At 49.8% G+C, this 18,608-nt stretch overlaps 3 protein-coding genes across 3 annotated transcripts; all 3 read right to left on the bottom strand.

Annotated features, from left to right (window-relative positions):
- Nucleotides 1-2,305: 2,305 nt before the first annotated feature.
- PFICI_08391 (uncharacterized protein) lies at nucleotides 2,306-5,288 on the bottom strand (the record flags this gene model as incomplete). Its single annotated transcript, XM_007836972.1, has 6 exons — nucleotides 2,306-3,293; nucleotides 3,401-4,298; nucleotides 4,370-4,619; nucleotides 4,674-4,834; nucleotides 4,910-5,070; nucleotides 5,173-5,288. The coding sequence occupies 6 exons, from the start codon at nucleotides 5,286-5,288 to the stop codon at nucleotides 2,306-2,308; spliced, it is 2,574 nt and encodes an 857-aa protein (XP_007835163.1).
- Nucleotides 5,289-11,169: 5,881 nt separating this feature from the next.
- Nucleotides 11,170-13,093, bottom strand: PFICI_08390 (uncharacterized protein; the record flags this gene model as incomplete). Its single annotated transcript, XM_007836971.1, has 4 exons — nucleotides 11,170-11,389; nucleotides 11,552-11,861; nucleotides 12,005-12,149; nucleotides 12,254-13,093. The coding sequence occupies 4 exons, from the start codon at nucleotides 13,091-13,093 to the stop codon at nucleotides 11,170-11,172; spliced, it is 1,515 nt and encodes a 504-aa protein (XP_007835162.1).
- A 954-nt stretch (nucleotides 13,094-14,047) lies between these two features.
- PFICI_08389 (Amino-acid permease) lies at nucleotides 14,048-16,155 on the bottom strand (the record flags this gene model as incomplete). Its single annotated transcript, XM_007836970.1, has 7 exons — nucleotides 14,048-14,178; nucleotides 14,249-14,913; nucleotides 14,978-15,090; nucleotides 15,149-15,486; nucleotides 15,544-15,628; nucleotides 15,710-15,744; nucleotides 15,807-16,155. 7 exons carry the CDS (start codon nucleotides 16,153-16,155, stop codon nucleotides 14,048-14,050), a joined length of 1,716 nt encoding a protein of 571 aa, XP_007835161.1.
- Between the last annotated feature and the right edge of the window lie 2,453 nt (nucleotides 16,156-18,608).

Below are 18,608 nucleotides of genomic sequence, written 5' to 3'. Positions count from 1 at the left end.
CCCAAACCTGGTGGTCGGCGACAGGGTATGCCATTATCGGAGGAGACAATGATAAACTATACACATGTCCACGTACAACTCGTCCTCTATGCCTCGTTGCCTTTGATCAGGCCGTCTACCTTTGTACGCATTCGTTGACTATCGCCACCCAGATTCGGACCACCTAAAATCTCAAGAAGAGGCACGCTGCCCTTTCACCCCGCCTGCAAGAAATGGGCAACAAGATGATGATTCAGAAAAAGTAAACTGTCAAGATTGCAAAGTCTCAAAGTATTCAGGCAAGTTGAATAGATCAAATATTACTCAGACGGCTCAGTCAGCCTAGTGGCCATCCCCCTCCCACTCCTCCTTCTATATCGCCTAGGCAGTGAACCTGGCCTGTCAGGGTGTGGTGACCAAGTTAAAGAGTAACCATGCTACTATTCTTTGTTGGTCCAAGACCGTTTCAAGGTTTTTTTTGGTTTTTTTTTGGTTGGGTTTCTCTGTGATAAAGACTTACCAATAGAGGTTCGGTTGTACCTAAATAGTGATCGAGGACCATGCTTGGCTAGATATGTATATGTCATCCCCGTCAAATTGGGCGTCATATACCACTTGGACCAGAACCTGTGAGAAGGTCGAGCGCATAATTTATATTACTTCAGATTACTGCTTCTTTTTGCACCTGTCACAGTTTTACTCCGGGGTTACAAACAGACTTCACCTCCAAGTATCACATAATGACTTATCCTAACGAAACTTTGACAACACAACACCGAGTTCTCCTGATGGATAAGAAACAAATGCCGGGAGGACGCCAATATTCCGAAAAGCCTCGTTCTCTTGGTTCCCGTTTTCCAGAACAAGGTCATAGTGACACGACTGTCCACATGAATATTGCAACTATCACTGTCTTCGCTTAGAAAATACGGCTTGATGCGTCCAAAGTCTTGCTGCCAAGATTTTGCGAGAATTTGTGTCTAGACATACACCAATTTACATGATCCCCAGTATGCGAATGTATAAATCGGCTGTCAACGCGATGCGTTTTTACCTTGGTTTCTTGGCCATATGTTTCCTGGGCTCCCTTGTTGATACCGTCGCCGCCGCACCCACAGGGAACACGGACGGTCTTTCAACCCGATGGTCTTTCTTCCAGTGGCCTCAACACACAAGTTCCTCTAGCGATAAGTCAAATCTTAAATTCCACTTGAGTATCCGCGAGACATTCTTTACTTCTTACTGCTCGGTCCTCTCCATCCTTCAGCTTTCATCATCCCTTAGCACGAATCATCGTGCAAATTGCATCACTTGGGACTAGAGAACCTTGACGACAAACCCCTCTCTGTAACAGTCAGCTGCGTACAGGCGATGGATTAATTCTAAATTTTAGAGCAGCCAAACGCGTCAAAAAGAATGGCCATTTGCAGACTGACAAATCCGTGCCTCTCGACTGCCAGCTAGCCCGTCACCTCAATCTGCGGCCCAAAGTCGACTGCCAGTATACCTGGGAGCACTGGTATGGCGAAAACGAGCTCTTCTATTGGATCCGCATCGACCTGTCGGGCCAGGATACTCGCGGCTGATGCAAGGGCATCTGGGACAACATCAAGGCCGAGTGCAAAAAGAAGGCCCATTGCCCTTCAGACGTCAGTGACCCCCCGGAATGCTTCAACAATACAATCGATGCAAGGTTGATGGCTACACCCTCTACGGCCTCGAGGCAACATTGACCATTGACAAATGGGGTCCCGAAGACGATAATGTGCCCTGCATCACCAGGGCCATAAAGAGGGCTAGCTGCGAGATTGATCTCGACTTTGCTAGTGGAAAGTGCTACAAAAAGGCGAGGGTCTTAGCAGTATCCATATAATATCGAGGGTCCAATTAGCAAAAATCTCCTTCAACTTGGTAAACTGGAAGGCAACGGCTTGTCAGTTTGTGACCTAGAGAGAAAAAGGATGATAAATAAGGCTGCATGAGTACTGAAATAAGAATCATATTAGTTCATTTTCCTCATGGGTGGCGGGTGTGGTTGCTTCAAGTATTTAATAGTTCAACGTGATTGCTGATGGAATTCCCCAAGCGTCACAGAAAAAACAAAGGATCATGCTTGCAGGCCGAAGAGTCATGGCAATTATAAGTTTCTTTTCAGAGTATATCATATGATATATCATTAATTGATGAAGCAACCGACTGCCGTGGTATCGTAAGCACTAGATTATTTATATATATATAAGTCATTGCCCGCTATCTACGTAAGGAGATGGATGTAGATCGCGTCCGGCGCAACTCAAAGTCTTTTGTATCTTGACCCTATCCATCTCTAGCTGAACTCGCCGAGTCGGGGTCCGAAATAATCGCCGTCGTTCAGAGTTTTGAGAGTGCAAGCGCTGCCTTCGCAGCCATCAGCTACGACGTCGTTGCCCCACCACTCGAGATCAACCTGCAGCCATTGCAGTGTGAAGAAGATGATAATGGCGGCAATGGCAATAGCAGAGCTCCAGGAAGCGGAAAGCACAAAGTTGTACTTGGACCAAAAGGCAAGGTAGCGCCTCTTAAGGTAGATCCACGAGAACCAAGCAATCGGAACGGCGGGCCAGATGTAGGACAAGTTGTAGGGAGCCCAGGTCAGGGCGCCGTAGAATAGAGCCACCGGGTGGATTTGACGCAGCCACGACTGCTTGCGGTATCTCTTCTGGACAAAGTAGAAAATGATGGGTACCACAAAGCCCAATGGGAATCCAACAAGTAGTGCCGTGTACAGACCACCGGCGCCAAAGACCTTGACAGGGCCAACTGTTCCCCAGAGCACTGACGCAGTGAAGAAGGTGTTGATTCCAGGGCAGGTGAAACGGTTGGGAGCGTCCACGGTACAGACATCAGGGATCTGGTTCATCTGGAAGTTGAGAACACCAACGCAGACAAAGGTCGAAATGAGCGTTCCGATCATTTGAGCCATGAAGGTCTGGCGTGGCGGAATCTTGACGTAGTGGGCCAACTTCAAGTCGTTGGAGAACCAAACAGCGTGAGCGCATGTCACGTAGCCAAAACTCTTGAAAAAGTTCATGGCCAAAGCATTGCCCTGAACCCAGGAACCACCAATAAACTCGGCCAGCACATTGAGGGTAACCTCGATACCGGTCATGGCCTTGATGATGCCGACTGGGATAACGAAAAGAGCACAGAGGGCAAGACCGTAGAAGACAACGCCCACAGAGGTGTACGTTTCCCAGTTGGCGATACCAGCACATCCAAGGGCAATGGCGACGACGACGACGAGACTGTACCACCATTCGGGAACTTCGGCATACCTATCCAGACAGACGCTCATTAGCAAAAAGGAACCAAAAATCATCAGAGGACAAACTCGGAAAGATAATTTGTCTGCACTGTCATGAGGCGAGATGGATTGACTTACTTGGCCATCAATCGGTTGTGCACGTCAGTGTATGTGCCTAATTCGGTATCCTTGTTCTTGCGGAAGCTGTTGAACAGGTTGCGGAAACCCATGGCAATCTCATATCGGTGGTAAAGATAAGCGTAGCTGACGGTGGCAGAGTAGATGGAAAAGAAGAACATGTACACTGTCAAGTTTCCAGCAGACAGGAATGGCGGCGAGTAGTCGGCGTACTTTGCGGCGTCGAACAGTGCGCGGTCGTCAATGGCCCTCGAGACGTTGTAAAGAGAACCAGTGTTGTCGAAGACGCGATTCGAGTTGATAGGGAGATAAGCTGTATTCCAGGCATTGCTCCACCAAAGCGCAGCAATCACGACACATGCGATGCAGGATCCAATGAACTTGTTCATGGTGGAGAAAAATGGAATCATGAGGGGATCGGTGTTGTCAAACAGCAAAATGTTCCAGTCAAAAGTTGGCCAAGGATTGACGCCAAGGCCGTTGTTGAAACCCGTCACGGCCGAGAGGGTGGTGTTGTTGGGCGAAATCCAGGACAACCAGGAGAAAACGCTCAGAGCGGTGAAGATGTACTGTGGGAACCAGAAGTATACGAACATGGCGGCAAAGGTAACGCCAAAGAACTTCATTCTGGTCATGGTGAACAGTCTGCCGAACGGAGACTCAACTGGACCAGTCTTGTCATTGTGGAAAGCCGAGTTCAAGGCGATAGTCACCAGACTGGCAGGCCAAACGCAGTACGAAGGGTACACAAGGAATCGGCGGACAATTCCAGCCATACCGTAGCCGATGAAGTTGGTGGCAAGGGCGATCAAGATCTGGTAGGAGAACTGGCCGGCATAGCTTTGATTGAAGTAGGTTGGCAAATATTGCACCCAGATGATGTTGTTCGTGTACGGGTCTGCAAGTTTCAAATTGTTAGCAAATTCTCTCGTGTCTGTACTGTACCACCTCGAAAGGAAGCAGTCTTACAGTTCCAGCTGACGTTGGCCATGATGGTGATCAACATGTGTTCCTTCTTGCTGAACTTGCCAGGGTTCAGACTGTGGCGAATGCCCCAGAGTGTGAATCCGACGTCGGGCAGTGTCTTTTCGCAGAATTTGCCAATGGGATAGGCGAGCAACTGGGCCACGTTGGCCTGGACATTGATGGCCGGCTGACGGATAGAGAATAGCTGGTTGATGAAAGCCAACAAGATGGCAAAACCAGAACCAATGACCCACTGCGCAATACATGAGCATGACATGACAAGACTTGAGACTTTGAAGGTACTCACAGCACGGATGGTACCACATGGGATACTGGGGTCGTCATGGTTGTCGACGACGGCTCTGACTTCGGCGTAGGGACTGTTGACTGTAATCAGGGAAGCCTCCAACTTCATCTCCTCAATCAACACGCCATGCTTCTCAGGGTTTTCAAAGATATCCTCGTTGCCTGGATTTTTTTTTTTCTGTAATTAGAGACAAGGCCATGATTGGGGAAACATGTGCAAGCCTTGGAAAAACTTACCCAAGAAAGCTCTGATTCTCTCAATGATGCTAAAGGGAAAGTTGGGATCCTTCTCGTGAATGGCTAGGACCTTTTCCATCATGGGACGAATCTCCTCCAGGGTCAGGTTGCCAGCCAATTCCCTGGCCTCCTGCAAATCCTGTTCTGTGACATTGAGATCCCTATCGAATGACAAGTCAGTGAGTGGGCGACAACAAATTGCAAGTTAAGCACAACAGCAGGTGGAGCGGGAAGAGAAAAGAAGCAAGGGGGCAGGGACATACGTTTCGACCTGAGCATCGATCGGGAGCTCAACGTCGCTCGACCTGTAGCCATCGGCATCCTTCTCGTGAATACCCTCCGTCGTGTTGACACGCTTGGACTCGATTTCGCTCGACATGATGGCGGGCGAGGCAAGTCGGCTCGAGCGAAGAGATGGTGGGGTTGGGAAGGAAAAGAGGTATTCAGAATCCCTCGATGGAGGTGTGGAAGCGGCACCTCTAATATGTATGCCGGGTCAGGCACGCAGATGGTTAGACGAACGAATGAATTTCGGAACCAAGCGTGTGGAGGAACGTTATCGTTACATGGGGGTCCCTTCGCCTCCTGCGACTTGTCCGCGATGATAACTGCAAGGGAAGGATGGGTATAAGAGTGGCTATCTCAGTAGACAGACCAGACTCGGACCCCAGAGCCGACGAGGGAACGAATCTGGACAACCCTTGCCGTTTCCCGCCTGGTGGGTTCGGCCGTATGCAGCCAATCCAAGACGGGAGAATCTTGGGGTGGGTAGGCTCTGTTCAGGGTCTCGCAAGTGCGCTCAAGTGAATAGCGGGCGCAAAAAAAAAAAAAAAAAGAGAGTGAGTGATTGAGAGAGTGGGAGAGAGAGAAAGAAAGATAGAGGACTTTTGGTAAGGGTTGCTTTGCAATGGTAGGTAGGCAGGCCGGGGACAGGGACACAAACCTCTCTCTCTCTTTGGCTATCTCGTGTGAAAGGGTCTCGCCGGCTGAGTTAGCCTTCTTTTTTTTCTTTCTTTTTTTTAATGGCATGCAGTAGGGGGAGGGGTGTATGATTTGCTCTGGACCTGGACCTGGACCTGGACTTGGACTTGGACTTGGGCCGGGAAGAGTGTAGGTAGGCAAGGTCTGCGGCGCACCTGTGGTACTAGGTAGGTATTATGCCACTTGTTGGATCTACCCACTCAACCACCGAAAGAGTCGCTGGGGTGCTCGGGGCCAGAAGGGATTGGGAGGGGGATGGTGGGTGGGCAAGTTGCAAACTGGGGGTGGATGCCAAGCTACCTGAACCTGACCATGTACCCTCACTTACGAACGAGCAAGCAGGCAGGGCAGGGTCTTCCGTGATCTTGAATGGCTAGAGCAGTCAGCGGGAAGATGGTGCGCCGGCTTGACCCCTAGCTCACTATTTGCAGGCCTGCAGGCCGCTTAATGCTAAGGGGGGCTCGGCAGTAGATGATACCCAACCGACCTTCCACTTCGAGGATCGAGCAGACGATATAGCGGATCTCGGCGCGTCCATTTGCGCGTCAGTTTCAACCGTTCATCGGCTTCAGTGCCAAAGTCAGTCGGTGATCCTGGCCCTCTTTTTCTCCGGAGTCTCTTCCTTTAGTGCATGGTAGTTAAATGATACGTATGGACACTAGATAAGTCGTGTGGCGCGTGGCCGTTGCCCGTTGCTTGTTAACCCGTCACGCCAATCATGGGTGGTGGTGGTGTGTCTATTCAAACATCTAGTTGGAGGGAAACAAGGGAGATTCGACGAGTCGTACGGCAACGGGTATGAGAGAATGAGGGAATTGGGGAAACATCTCTCACCTCTTCCTATCTCTCTCTCTCTCTCTCTCTCTCTCTCTTTTTTCCACACATCTTTGCTTTTTTTTGGTTCTTTATTTTTGAATTATGTTCTGGGCAAGTATCTACATCAAAACCGTAGACGTAGAGGTTAAAAAAAGAAGAAAAAAAGAAAAAAAGAAAAGCCAAGCTAAGGAAATAAAGAGGCTTGAGATTCCTTCAACGACGGCGGAAGAAGAAATGAAAGAGCATGGATTGGATTAATGCTAGCGCCACCGCAGCATGCGTAGGTCTTGTCAAGCCAAGCAAGCTTATTTCGCTGCCAATTTTGCTAAATTGATTAAGCACAACAGCGGCACAGCACTGGCAAAAAAAAAAAGCAACTGAAGCGAAAGAAGAGGATGAAAAGGCAAAGAGCTTCACTCTTGGCAGGCCTCAAGTTGACCATGGGTGATGGATGAGCGGCTCAACAGCTAGCTGCCTTTTTCTTTCGCCTGTGTCCCGTACCTACCTTAATGTAAGGGCGTGAGGGTAAGGTAACAACAGTAAAGTACCTAGGTTAGGTATGTGTAGCGGTGGTGAGGTGAGATCTCTCCAATGGGGAGGCTTGTGGTGGTGGTACATTGCACTTTAAGCTTCTCTCTTTTACTTCTTCGCCTTTGTTCTTTTGAATTATTTGCTTTTAGATTTACCAGAGCCACGGAAAGCTCATCGCCTTTACTACTCTTTCTTCTTCTTCTTCTTCTTCCCGGCCTTGGCATTATGACAATGTTTCTAGCCGCCTTGACCTTCTCGCGAGCTGACTTGACTTTTTTCTTCATGAATGAGCGGTCTAATAACAGTCGTAATCCGAGCTGGAATTTTCACATCTAGTGTAGTGTTCGTACCTGGAGCAAGATCAGTACTGTCGAGAAATGGGCACTTTAGGGGCCCCACGCAACACAAGCGTCGGCAACACACGAGATGGTGCCAGCTACTAGTGTACAACGCGATTCGGTAAAAAGAAGAAAAAGAGTACGCACGACCACATGCCAAACATAACTGACTCAACCTGACTAAATGACTGACAGGCATACCCGACATGCTTGCGCAAGGTCAATCAGTCTCCATAATCCGTTTGCCGCGATATCTCCCCATTACTACTTGCTTGCCTACCACTACTAGTACTCCCACCAACCACGAACCCGGGGGTGTTGCAACCACCACTCATGCCCGCATAGTATGAGGTAGTATGTAATGTAGGCACTCCATAAGTAATGTACTGGAGGCACATACAATATGTACGATGTAGGTAGGAGTAGTGGGATTGTTAGCTGCTTACATACCTACCAGCCAGTCCGTCAGTCTTCCCAGTGTACCTACATACTACTTGCCTTGCTTGCATTCAAGGGCTTGCCTCGTCTTCTTCTATTGAGGCTCCATCAATTTTTTGATGATCATCGCCCTCGACCCGACGGAGTTCGGTCCAGTCATTCATTTTTCACCTTAGTGCAGCATCCTTCTTCAGATGCAACGCAACCACATGGCTCGAGCCTCGGCGGGGCGCTCCCAGGGAAGAGTGAATCGAGATATAGGCCCCGTCCGCTGTCCCACCGACCGCTACTAAATTAAGTATACTTGGCCGACAGGACATCCACTTCAAGCAACCTGAGCGCCGCGACACCGCCAGAGTTATGATTACCTATGGAATACCATACTTGTTGGTGCCGTGCATGGCAATCAGCTTGTCAATCCATCACCTGATGATGATTGTCGTTTCCTTGGCGTACAATCTTCGAGTGTAATCATCCATTACCCAGCCAGCCCACTTGCCTGGTTGTCTAATCCTTTACATGCCCATTCATTTGTTGAGTGTCTAGGTACCGTGTACTTAGTTACCCAGAAAGCATACCGTCGCAGGCGGAATAATGTTTGCAAATATGGCAGACATGATAAGTGCCTACCAAGACTTAGTATCGCTCACCACGGATTTCCACCGAGGTTCTATCGTAATCAGGGACATGCAATACATTACGTATAGTAGGGATCGAGGTGATCTGCTACCACCGTGCGCCATAAGGTGAGATCAGTGCTAGCTCACGCCCCTCCCGTCAAGCCCGTCAGTCATTGGCAGCGGATATCTAATTTCTTCCAAATTCTAGGGAAGAATTCTCGCCCTCTTCCCCCCGGACGAAGATCAGACTCAGCTGAAAGCTTTGCGATGGCAATAGTGATAATAATGCCATACAACATTGGTAATATGACAGAAGCTATAGAAACAAAGGGAGGGACAAAAAGAAGCTTTCGCTTGCTTCAAGACTCTATTCTTCACGTTGACAACTCTCGGGATCCTGTACTGCTACTTTAATGCATGGCAGAGAAGCAATGTCGCGAACAAGCGACAGAATATCGTTGGTTGGCGTGCTCTCGCTTCAAGGGTCTTCTTTTTCTTCTTTCGGTGCACCTAGGCAGGCAAGGTATGTAATGTATGTACTTACCTACCTGACACGAGCTCCTCTACATGGTTCCTACAGAGTACCTTCTTCCCCGCCAGCCACGCCAGTTCTCACATCTGCAAGGGCTTGCTTTCCGCTGGCGCTGGATGTACACTAGGTAGTTGGGTGCTCTGCATACAAAGTGAGTACGGCACTGTGTATGCATACTTACCCAAGGTAATATTTCTAATTACAATGTACCTTCTAGCACTCGAATATTCCCTACACCACCGCACAGAGTCCATTGTACATGCCTTATCGACTACCTACCTACTCATCAGGTACACAGATAACCTCTTTCCATTGTCACCTATGTAAGCTACAGTCTCTACGCTCAGATAGTGTCAAGCTGCCGTTCAGTCCTCAACTGACTGCACCGTTTCCCGAATCCAGAAGCAACGCTGAGACATGCCAGTGTGCACAGAGGGGGGGGGGGGGGGGGGGGGTGGTGGCCGCTACTCGTCGTTCATTGGCTAGAGAACGCCTGTTGAGTCGCACGCTCTCACTTGTCAGCTCTTGATTCGAATCAGGCAGGTGGCGGTGATACTTTCAGTTGCATGCGATAACAAGCGAGCCCTTTGGCTTTTGCTCGCCCCAAACGCCACTGCACGGCTGGTCGCATCTAGCCTCATGTTGCCAAGTGAATGGTGGGCTAGGGAAACCATACACTGAGAACAGATAGGAGGAACGATCGAAGAACGACCCCGTCACTCATCGTGATAGCAGACACATGATCATGAACTAAGACCATCCGTCTGGATAGATAACCTGTCCATGCCTACGGAATACGTAGCAACAAGCGTGCAAGATACATAATGAGCAGGCCATCTATGATCTCTCAGCACAGCGCCACAGAGGCACAGCAACGGCCCTCCACACCCTCCTTTCCCATGGACTCTGCTCACTTTTCGGGCAGCGGGGTGAGGATCGATCCATGATCTGCAGACGTGCCGCCTTCCCGCCTGAGCTTCTCGAAGCACATCATGCGCAAACAAAGTTTAGTGGCATCTGTCTCTGCAGTCTCCAAACACCGCTATGCTGCTCGTATATGGCACAGGGCGTGTTTTGTCAAGTCTGTCTCTGCTGCCTACCATGTATTATTGATTGACTGCGATCCCGCCAGCCTACTTTTGGTTTGCTGACCTCCCAGGCCAGCCCAGTATCATTGCCCACTACGTACTCTGTAGCTGCAGGACCCCGACGTTCACCGTTTTGTTCCTCTTCTGTATCGGCGCACATCCGAGTCGCCACACAACTACATAACCCTCCCTGCAGGATACTACTGCTTCCAGTACGTGCGATTGGCGCATGTATAGATTTTAAGTCCTATGGCTCCCGAGGTCATGCGGAGGACTTCTTAGTCCCATTGTCACCATGGTGCTTACTTGCCTTACCCTATTACCCAGCAGCAGCAAAGTCGCCCATTTGTTCAACAATACCTTAGTGCCAATAAACTGGTGCACATTATCTTGAACTAAAAGGTCTCTCGGTGAATCTCCGTACTATGTACGAACAAGAATGCTTGGCCAGAATCGAGGTCGTACGATTTGCTTGGGGCGTCCCATATTCTCCTTGGCAGTTGCTCCCACATCCAGCTCGCCAAAAGTCCCAGTCGCACATCTCCAATTCATAGCCATGGAGCTGAGATGTTATCATAGCTGCGATCAGTTGCAATGATTCGCCTCCTGAGTCCTGCCCAGTAAATGGACGGGCAACCATCGTACATACACACAAAATCTCCTCTTTTTCCAGTTATCAGCTGCAGGGTAAGTAAACATTCACCAATGAGATTGGTGGGATGTAATGCCTATTAATCAAGTTAGTTTCCCGCCCGCCTTGTCTCACCCATCTAACGGTCAGGATGATATTGAACGCTATTTGCGCCCAAATGACAAGGTATGCTTTCCCGTTCGAACCTCGGATGGCTTTGGCTCGTCTTTCTTTGCAGGGGAACGAGATCAGCTCGCTCACCCACTCACCCACTCATCCACCACCTTACGCGAGGCTGGGATAAGCGGTGCTGAAAAGATTGTGACTATCGTAGATGCGCTTGAGATCCTTCAACCGTTCGGCTATCTTATCGCCGTATAAGCGACGGGTGTCAGCCTCCTCGTTCGTTGTCCAACTAACATAGGTCCGTGGCAACGCGATCCCTGATTGCACAATCCTTTGCGAGATCTCCTCAACCCATGCTGACACTTTTTTATATTCGCCGCTAAAAAGATCAGAGTCAGTGGCCCCTTCCGGAAAATGAAGCTTCTTGGGAAATCAACCATTGGTCGAGCTCCTGTGCCATATCTTGGCCTTCGTATTGGCGATATCGTCTCTCGAGAAATCACTGATCGGATAAGGTAAGGACATTATACTAATAGCTTACGGAGTTTCAGGTATCCCGCCCTCGCCCCCAGGAACCGTGCTCCCCGTTATGCAAAGAATTGTATGCGGTTTTCGGTTTGGCATGCAAGAGGTACTCGTTACTGGATCCTCGCAGTGTGTTGAGTGAGGATACGTTGCGGCGCCGTGGCTGCGATGAATGATAACCATGGATGAATTGCTTGGAACTGGACTCTGAGCTAGTATTGCTGCCAACTTCTTGCTCAATCCGGAGACGGTAAAGGTCTGCATCCTGGCTTTCATTGGCGCCGAGGTCATTGGCTGCATAGTGCTCATCAAGGCGACTGGTGTTGCTAGCAGTACAATGTTAGGCATGATGCAATGTCTCGGTGTGGAAGCTCTAAAGAATACCAAACGGATGGTTGTACTCGTTCCAATGTGGCATATTGACAGCCTCTGGCCAATACCATAGATGAAGAATAGATCGAGCACTTACTTTCATCAACAGTGTTAAGCAATACGGTGCCTAAACCCTCGCATCTGCTGAGTACTTCTCGTGCTCTTTTGAGGGGATCACTACCACATCCATGTCTTTGGGCCCATGAAAATATGATGGCGACAACAGCGCCCAATCCTGGCATCTATAAAGTATAGCAAATCAGCCTCGAGAATTTCCTACGAAGGTACTGGTGCCCTGGACGTTGAGCTGCGCGCCAAGTTCCCAGTCTCTCCCCGGTTGACTCACCTGGCCCACTGTGCAATCGCCACTGAATTCATCAGGGGATCCCACCTCCTCCGTAACTTGCTGTAGCCCAGTCATTACCTGACCAATCTCAGAACCAGGAAAGAGTATCATTCCGCCTAGGTAAGGCGGCCTCTCATATACTTTGACGCGCATGCTGACAACGACGCCAAAGTTCCCAGTACCTGCCCCGCGAAGAGCCCACAAGAGATTCGGGTCAGAATCTGTATCGACAAGATTCCCTTTGGCGTCGACCAAGGTTGCCCCCGAGATTTGGTCGACTCCTAGACCGTAAGGCCCGGCGAGCACGCCGTAACCACCGCCAGCCGCCCAGCCTACGTAACCCACAGTATTACAATATCCGCTAGGTGTTATGAGGCCATGTTCGTCGAGGAAATTGATCAGATTGCCGCCGCTGACACCTCCTCCGATTGTCACAGACTGCCGGTCGGACGAGAGGGTGATTGAGTCGAGGCCGCGGACGTCCAACATCAAGCCATGCTGGATAGTCGACCGATTAAACGCATCGTGGCCACCGGAGCGTACGACAAAGGGCATCTGTCGTCCCGCCTGTTGCCCATTCGGGGTTTGTCCCGAGCAGAAGCGAATCACTCTCTGCACAGCTGATATGGAGAAGCAACGAGCTACTGCGAGCGGCTCAGCCGTGTTGTTCCAATTCCAGACCTTGCTCACGGCGGCAAAGTGGGGCGAGCATCTCGTGTAGAGGAACACATCATCATGCCCCGTTAGGGGCAATAACTCTGGCGCTTCCAGAACCACATGGGTTGAAGTCGAAGGCTTCAGATGAGTGAAGCGATACTTGGGAGGGGCGCAAAACGCCATCCTATTGCTTTTCTCTCAAGACTTGGAACAGCACGTTGCCTGCGATTGTGGATATTCCCAGGACCAGGAGTTTCAAGCTTCTTATAGGACAGCTTGCCCCATCCTGAGTTGTTAGGTCTTACTGCGTAAGCTGTCGTCAAGGAGAGAGAACCTTTTCTACCTAGTCTTCTCTAGCGGCCAAAGTTTATCATTACCATGATGCCTAGGGTTAGTAACATTGCCACAACAGGTATGCTCCTCAAGGGTCAGACAACATGCACCATCAAAGAGACGGTCTCGGCAGACGAAGAAGCAAATCTCCACATCAGAGAGTAGACGTATGACAAGTAAAGGCCGCCACAGTCAGCATCCATTGGTGTCTAAATTAGTCTTGTAAGCTCTAACAAACAAGTGTTCCCAACGGTAGCGGGACCTTTCAATGTAAATAGTTTGGCGCTTGGGCTTATGCTTAACGAGACGTCGAGCCAAATATATCCCTGATCCTTTATTCGCCAACTACCTAAGCCCTATGGTTGTGGCCTCTCAGTACGTCTCTCACAGCTTCCATGGAGTGGTATTCTGCGCTTACCATTGCACAGACGGATTTGTTGGGTTGAAGCAAGTCGCAGAGTATAATCACACGGGTCTGTATTTGTCGATGATTCCAACCTACAGTATCCGGCTTGATATGCAATCGCAATGAAAGGGACTCTTGGTAAAATAGGGCATTGAGGACAAGCATGAACAATATACTGTAATTTGCACGCCCAACTTGAGCGGTACCGGATTACTCGACGTGTTTTAACCAATCCGGACATTCTTTTCTCGCTACATGCGCCTATTCCAGCCATCTCGGGGCGGCGCAGCCACGCCTACTAACAGGGGTATTGTGTGTAAGTAACTTCTTCATACTGAAGCCGACATCTTTCATGGATACCATTCGCCACATATTCCAGTCTATACATTTCCATTACATTAAAACAGAACGTGATACAGGCGCTTCCATGCAGGCTGGGCAGCCAAGTGGCGTCTGTATTCGTTGATCTCATCCCAGTCAAGCTCACGGCGACCGGTATCAACGTCCATCTGGCTAATCTTGAGCCAACCTATCATCGTAATTAGTTAAAAACCGATACATAAGAGCTGAACATATAAGCGAATAAGAAAGTAGCTTACCTTCACGCTTCCAGGCATAGCCGACAGCCCAGAAGAAGAGAACGACGGGAGCAGCAAGGTAGGACTCGAAGAAAGCTTCGGCGTCCATGGGCTCAACAGCAGTGTAGAACTGGGCAATGAGCACAAGAACAATCAGGACAAGACCGAGCCAAGAGCCGTAGACACCTCCAATGGCCTGGAAAGGGATCTCATCCAGAGTATGACCATTGTACTTCCAGGCGGAGCGGAAACGAATGTGCGCCAAGCAAATGGAGCCCCAGGTGAAGAGGGCGGCAAGTCCAGACAGAGCCTGGAGCCAGGTAAAGACGGTAGTACCGCTGGCGCTCAGGTTGACATAGGCGAGCAGACCAAAAATCAGGACAGCGCTGACAGAGAATAGGGGCCTGCCAGACTTGTCGACGTAGGTAAAGATCTTGGGAGCGTATCCTTGCTGGGCTAGAGCCGTCAAAGTACGGCTACCTCCGTAGACGGCCGAGACACCAATGGACAGGACCGAAACCAGGATAACGACGTTCATGAAGCTGTCAAAGCCCTTGAGACCGGCGTATTTGCCAACCAGGACAAACGGAGAAGCGTTGACGTTGATGTAGGCGTTGGAACCAAGCAGGTTCGGGTCGTCGTAGGGGATCAGCAGGCCAACGAACAGGAGTCCCAGGACGTAGAAACTAGTGAGAAACAGTGAGCATACAGATTTCTTTCGATTTTGAGTCTTGAAGTCATTTCTCTTACAGTGTGATACGCCAGAAGACTTGCTTGATGGCACCAGGCAAAGCCTTGACTGGGTTCTCGGACTCTGCAGCCGCAAGACCGACAAGTTCGGTGCCGCTGAAAGCAAAAGCAGCCTAGAATAGTGGTGAGCTTCCGGGTCGGGCATTGAACAAGTGACAAAGAAGCACTTACAGTGACGAAAACGGAGCAGAAACCCAAGAATCCGTTGTTGAAAGCACCAGGCTCGTACCAGAGCCGAGCACCCCAGTATTCGCTGTATTGACCGTTGGAAGGGCCACCTCCCAAAACCATGACGAATGCGATGATAAGGAAGATGACGGTTGCCGATAATTTGATGACGGCAGACCAGAACTCTTCTTCGGCATATCCCAAGGTGCCAAACAGGTTTGTGATGAGAATCAAGACGAAGAAGACGGTGATCCAGACACCGACGCTGATCTTTCCTTCCGTGTCCCAATACCCAATGGTCAAACCACACACAGTCAGTTCAAGTGGCAGCACGACAGCCCCTGGAGATACCTGGTTAGTTATGGGGTGGCCTCAATGAAAGGACGGCGGCCTCTTACATTGCATCACGTAATTCCAACCCATGGCAAAACCCCAGCTAGGATCAATGAAGCGGACAGCATATGTGTAAAAACCACCAGAGACCTAATGTGTAGTGTGAGCGACAAGACCGAGATGGGAGATGTTACAAAATTGCGGGGTGCTAAAATCCATGGGATAACTTACAGGATACATGACAGCGAGTTCACCAAGAGCATAGACTGTGAGGTTGAGTGTAAGCTAACAAATCGATCGGTGCGTGTATCCAACAGTTACGACTCACCGACATTGAACATCATGATACCAATGATCAGGAAATCAATCAAGAGAGAGCCGGGTCCACCTTTGGCCAGAGCACCACCGGAACCGACGAAGAAACCAGCACCAATGGAACCTCCAATGGCGATCATGTGCAGATGCCTCGGTTTCATGGAGCGATCCAACTCGACAAGGCCATGGCCATAGTCTCGCTTCTTGAAGGACTCGAGGTTAAGACCATTGCGGGTAAACCAGTTGTCTGAGCGAACAGCGCCATCCTGATGGCTATGCTCATGAGCTGGGGCTGAATAGCCAGGAAGGGCTCCGTCCTTCTCCAAGGAGGAGTTGGCTTGAGCACTTTCGAGCGTAGCCATTTTTTTCTGTTTTGAAGAAAGCGAAGGGAATCTCGCAATCAAGAACAAGAATACAAGGAAAGGTCAATGGATGAGACTGAAGGAGGTAGACACGGGAGGTGGCCACGCGCAGGGCAAGAGGCAGTAATATATGAACGGGTACGGCTTGAGAGTGTGGGGACTCGTAATAATATAAGACGACGGGAGCCGCGCACTCTTGGGGAAGATGCCGGGGCGAGCCAAGAAGGCGCAGGGAAAGAGAAGAGAGAAAGTCCCAAAGAAACGGCCCTGCGAGTCGGTAGCTAGCTTGGAGGTGGCCGTACCTACACCTACCTGGGTTACGTGCTGCTAACCATGCCCCCATGCAGATCACCGCGACCTACTATGTAACATATCCCTCTCCTCCAAGGGACCAAGACTAATAAAGGTAGTCTTGGCTGAAGGGGGTGGGGATCAGGATCCCACGTTGGTAACTTGATCCTGTCGAAATTTTGCCTCTCTCGATTCGTCTCTTCCGGAGCTCACTCGGTCAAGCCACATGGCGCGACATCTCGAGAGAGACCCCGTTGGAAGGGAGGTCGATCCGTCACGACCTAATAATTGTCTATCTATTCATGTACACAGTAGCTATCTGAGGCGTCTCCTCTATGGATAAAGCCATGGGTCTTTGTGTCTCTCTTTACTTGCTTTGACAAATACCTGTTATATATCATCTCTCAAAATCTCCTCCATGTTTTTTTTTTTTTGTCAGAAGACATGGTGGCAATTGAGTATTCCTTCGGATCTCTCGTATTGTAGTTAGGTACAGAGGAAATAGGCTCGCGTAATGCCGGGTGCCAGAAAACGGGGAAATGGTGCGTTCGTTGTCAGCGGCGTCAACAACTTTCTTTAGGTGCGGCATGACCGCAAAGGGCTCACAGCGTCAGGCAGCTCCAGAGTACAAGGTGCTAGGTAGGTAACACGCTCTCTTCAGCTCACTGATTAGATGATGGGGTTTGACGTATCATATGCCGTTTCCCCGGCTCACAGGCTGTTACCAACAGTAATTGCTTACTGTCATTCAAAACTTTAAACCCTTTTTAACCCGAGGCCAGAAAGACCTGGACAGGCGTGTGGAGATGGATGGAATGCTGCTACTATCAGCTATGTAGTTCATCCGAGAGCTGCTAGCATCATTATTAGTCGCATATCAGCTACACACCTTGCCAATGTAGGCTGTGGGGAGAGAGCATTCTTGTGGTCATAACCTAAGATAACGAATGAACCCTTGTAGGAACCAATTTCGGGCGTGACTAGGGGGGCCCCTCGAATTGCTTGGATATCTGGGTGCTTGGCCGCTTGGCTATAAAATTTTCCTTCTTCCTATTCTTTCTTGTCGTTTATGCTTGTAATAAAACCGCGTGTTCATTTGATTTCAGTTCGCGTAGTAGTCAAACATGATATGATTGCCATCCTATACCAGACGTGTCTAGCTTGCTACCTAGGTAATCAGTCCGTTTCCTTGTGTCCGTCCATACAAGCAGCCAAACGCATAGGGCTGGCTGTCCACTCGTATGCACTACTGCTGGTAACAGGGAGACAAGCATGGGCCGAGCCCCTTGCGTCTGGGGAGCGCCACAAAATGGGTCGATCCGCCAGCCGTCGCAGAGAGGAGGAAGGGCTCGGGGGGAGTGGGAAGACGAGAGGAGGAAAAAAAAAAAAACTTAATCAATTTTGGTCAAGTGCTCCAGCCATCAGGAACGTTGCAAGATCTGTTATGCCAGCTCGCATTGGACAGTCCCCGAGTACGCGCCCATGGCCCATGCGGATCTTAGGCCTTTTGGCAGCATTGGCACACGTAATAGAATCAAATAAAGAAAGCGGAGAAGATGGCTAACAAGATGGGGTATGTCTGGAGGCCTGAGGAACGACACCACTGTGCCCCGTTTCACTGGACAACTTCATCTGAACAACTACGTATCATGTACCTCTCTCTGCTCACAGTATGCGCAGACCCTGAGAAAGGGCAAAATCTGACCAAATGTCCTGCAACAAATTTCTCTGCCACCATTCATGTCACTACCATCATCCGCTGTGCCTTGAATAGACTCGGGACTGGGCTGAACTTAGATAGAGTAACCAGAAACTCTCCGGATGCATGTTTATGCTGTTCCCCGGTATCCGCCTTCCGGCGGTCCCCGCTTACTGGCGGCCCTTTTTTTTTTTCAAAATGCTACCATGCACTCGATGCTGTTTGGATGGGCTGGCTCTCTTTCTTGATGGATGCCGGGACGCCTGCTGACCTGACTGTCACACTACATGCATGGAAGGCTACTGGAACATTACCTTGAATGGACAATCAACCGACTTGGCCGCCATGGCGAATTCCTTAGCCTTCGGCCTTAGCTGCTAGGCACGGAAACTACAGAAAGTCACGCGTCGTGATTGGGAGCTGCTGAAAGTCTTGGTCGAAATTCAAGCAAGAGTTTTACCGG

The sequence above is a fragment of the Pestalotiopsis fici genome (assembly GCF_000516985.1).
Source record: "Pestalotiopsis fici W106-1 unplaced genomic scaffold PFICI_Scf_5, whole genome shotgun sequence".
Classification (NCBI taxonomy): Eukaryota; Fungi; Ascomycota; class Sordariomycetes; order Amphisphaeriales; family Sporocadaceae; genus Pestalotiopsis; species Pestalotiopsis fici.
This window is presented reverse-complemented; position numbering and strand designations above follow the sequence as displayed.